The following is a 2940-nucleotide window of genomic DNA, read 5'->3' as shown; positions in this document are numbered from 1 at the left end:
CCATCGAAAGGTCGCCTGAATATGACGTCACTACACTACCTTTTTAAAATGGTAGCTAGCTAGGTATGAGCTAGATGCTAGAAGGCATCATAGACAGTTAAAGAAAGGCATCGATGTCGTTAGGCATATCATCATGTCTCTCAGGAAAGGAAAACGGCAAATTACAATAATTTGAATTTCACTATCAAGTTTTCGTTAGCATTAGTTTGCGAAAACGAAGCCCAAAATGACAAAGTCATAATATTAACAACAATTGTATCATTTGGTGGTATCATTTGAAGGTCCATTTACATTAATATCTATGAAAAGAACCCAATGTCTTTTTCCTGTTAAAAATAAAGAGTGCACGATTTTATTATTGATCACGTTTTGTGATTCTGTTGTTTTTCACAGGACTGTCTGCCAGGCAGGAAGGCTCACGATGTGTGTGAGTGAGTCAAGTGAGACAGGTGATCATAACTATAGGGCCATTCTTCAGATGGTCTTGAACACAAGGCATGATATAAAGTTGTGACTTAAATGTCACACAGTCACCTGGAGGGTAGACCGAACATATCCAAAAAAGGGCCAGAATTGTTTTTTTCAAGGTATCTTAACATGTGTGGTAGTTGTAATTGTTATCATAGCTACAAGTATGAATGAGTTCTCCCAGAGTTTGAAACCAAAATGTACAACTACAATGACCTGTACATCACAATGAATCACGTAAAAGAAAGGATTAAAGATTATTTTGACAGACCTAAAATAATGCCTGTGTATTATCCTTCTAAGGTGGACTTCAGATATCAACACAATACGAGTCTTCGCAATGCAAACGCGGCAGGCAGAAGAAACCAGATTACAAACTGCCCTGCTAAGATGACTGTGACACTCCTACGCACTCAATTGAGCAGAGGCAGGCAGAGTCTGTAAGTAAGGCTTACTCTTGATATTATGCCTTTTAATGTAGGCTACCCAAGGTTTAGCAGTGTTGTTCTGTACAGTAAAGAACATGGCATTTTTGTCTATGTCTCCTCAGAAGCAAGGACCCTGATGTTCTGTGCCTTTCTTCCCCACAATCGTGTCAATCTGCAATGACCACAATCATAACATCTATATAGATGTTATGGTTACATATGTGGCATCTGCACTCAGCCAACGTGATGGGGATGACAGTAAAAGAATAAAAGACAATCCGTCAAAGATCACGACAGTCTTACATATGTTTGGCTGCTCAAAAAACACCAGCTTGGCATCTGTTAAGATCTGGAGCCATCCGTAGGGCAGCAAAGCATGTTGGTCCTGCTATTCATGCACAGCCAACAGCAGTGGTGAGACGTGCTGCCAAGGTAACAACAGGACCTGGCCACGTTTACAGCCAGCCAGTCAAGAGGGTCTGAACACAAGCTCCCTATTATCCGGCACACTCTGGGTCGGAGCGCAAAAGCCACCCGAAATGAAAAAATGAACGGCCGATCTGTCATCTTTCAAACACACACACACACACACACACACACACACACACACACACACACATTTTAGCTGTCCTCTGTATTAGGCTTCTTTATTAAACACTTTTAGTGTGTTTAGTGTTTAAGTCTCAATTGTTTCTTCTCACCTAGATATAAGGTCCCATGGCATAAAAATTTCACATTATGACTTTTTTTTAACATTGATATGCGTTCCCCCAGCCTGCATATGGTCCCCCAGTGGTTAGAAATGGTGATCGTTGTAAACCGAGCCCTGGGTATCCAGCTCTACCTTTGAGGAAATGAAAGCTCAGATGGGCTGATCTTGAATCTGGCCCCTTATGAGGTCATAAAGGGCAAGGGTACCTCTCCCTGCTCTGCTTTCCTCGCCCAGAGAATTTGGCCCACCCATGAGAGAGAGACATCTTGGCTTTCAAATGAGCAAAATGGCAGTTGGTCAAGGCCCCACCCCCAGCCTCCACCTTGCTCCCACCCTCTCTCATCCTCAAAAGCTACTGACTCAGAAGTGGCACATACTAAGGAAAGCTGGGACTGGCTCTAGTGGCTGTAATTCTGCACCAAGGCTGAATTTTGGGAAAGAGACTTCAGATATGGTATTAGGGGACCACTAAGGCCTATATTAAAGCATCCAAAGAGCACCATGTCATGGGACCTTTAAAGTTGCAGTAAGCAATGCTGCAAAAGGATTGTTGGTATTTGAACTCACCTTGCAAACAAATGCACCTCTTACACCCAGAAAACAGTGTGGAGAGTGGGGACAATGATGTTCTCCAACAATGTGTTTATGGTTAATGAAATGGTTGTTGGTAGGCTTTTGCCTGGGAACCTATTTAAGAAGCTACTGTCCAATTTAAACTTTTTTTTCTTGAGCTATGAGCAAGCATTTCAGAACATAGCAGCAACATTTTGAAAGAAACATAAAAGTATATTCTATAACCAAAAACCTTTAAATGATTTTTGTGTGTGAACGAAATGCAACAATACATACAAATTGCATTCTAATAGTTTCATTGCCTGAAATGCTACATCTTTTTTATTTTTGTTATTTTTCCCTCTATGTAATTTACTTACCACTTCACCCCTTGTGTTTATAGTTATTTGTCATGGCATTTGTTTTGCAATAAAAGATTAGAAAAATAATGAGATTGTGGTGGGGTCCAGTAGATGCTCTTTTAAACTGGGGAAAAGAAAGATCTGCCAGAAAAAAAGCCAAAAGAAGTTGTTGTTATGTTTGTAAAGTGATAATATGGATACCAGGCCATCAGTACACTGTAAGGTTAGGAATTACATTTCAGGGGAAAAAATCACCAAAACATGACCTTATGTCATCTTGTGGAGCTGGATCTATAAACATGTAGGTAGGCAGTGGTCTAGTCTAATGTATTGTAGTGAGTTTAGTGTACTGTATGTGTATGTATGGGCCAGAATTGGCCTTTTAGAGTGTGTCTGTGTGTGTGGAGGGGGGGGGGGG

The 2940-nt window shown here is 40.9% G+C and overlaps 1 protein-coding gene and 1 long non-coding RNA gene across 8 annotated transcripts in view; one reads left to right on the top strand and one right to left on the bottom strand.

Annotated features, from left to right (window-relative positions):
* The window catches only part of ilf3a (interleukin enhancer binding factor 3a), an 18348-nt gene extending 18245 nt beyond the window's left edge, over positions 1-103 (bottom strand). For 4 of the 6 annotated variants that reach the window (XM_032527218.1, XM_032527258.1, XM_032527234.1 and 1 more), the window contains exon 1: positions 1-103. This exon is cut by the window's left edge and continues 79 nt beyond it. In XM_032527218.1, the coding sequence (XP_032383109.1) occupies positions 1-4 (4 nt within the window). In that variant the 5' untranslated portion in view covers positions 5-103. The other 2 variants (XM_032527251.1, XM_032527243.1) reach the window with 2 other exon arrangements.
* A 316-nt stretch (positions 104-419) lies between these two features.
* On the top strand, positions 420-1564 carry LOC116696646 (uncharacterized). 2 transcript variants are annotated; one of them, XR_004333789.1, is made up of 3 exons: positions 420-587; positions 772-908; positions 1019-1564. It is a non-coding gene; the product is annotated as an uncharacterized LOC116696646 (long non-coding RNA). The 2 variants fall into 2 exon arrangements; XR_004333788.1 differs by having other exon boundaries at positions 443-908.
* Positions 1565-2940: the final 1376 nt, after the last annotated feature.

Source organism: Etheostoma spectabile, chromosome 2 (genome assembly GCF_008692095.1).
Source record: "Etheostoma spectabile isolate EspeVRDwgs_2016 chromosome 2, UIUC_Espe_1.0, whole genome shotgun sequence".
NCBI lineage: Eukaryota > Metazoa > Chordata > Actinopteri > Perciformes > Percidae > Etheostoma > Etheostoma spectabile.
Note: the sequence above shows the minus strand (reverse complement) of the source record. Positions and strands in the feature narration are given on the sequence as shown.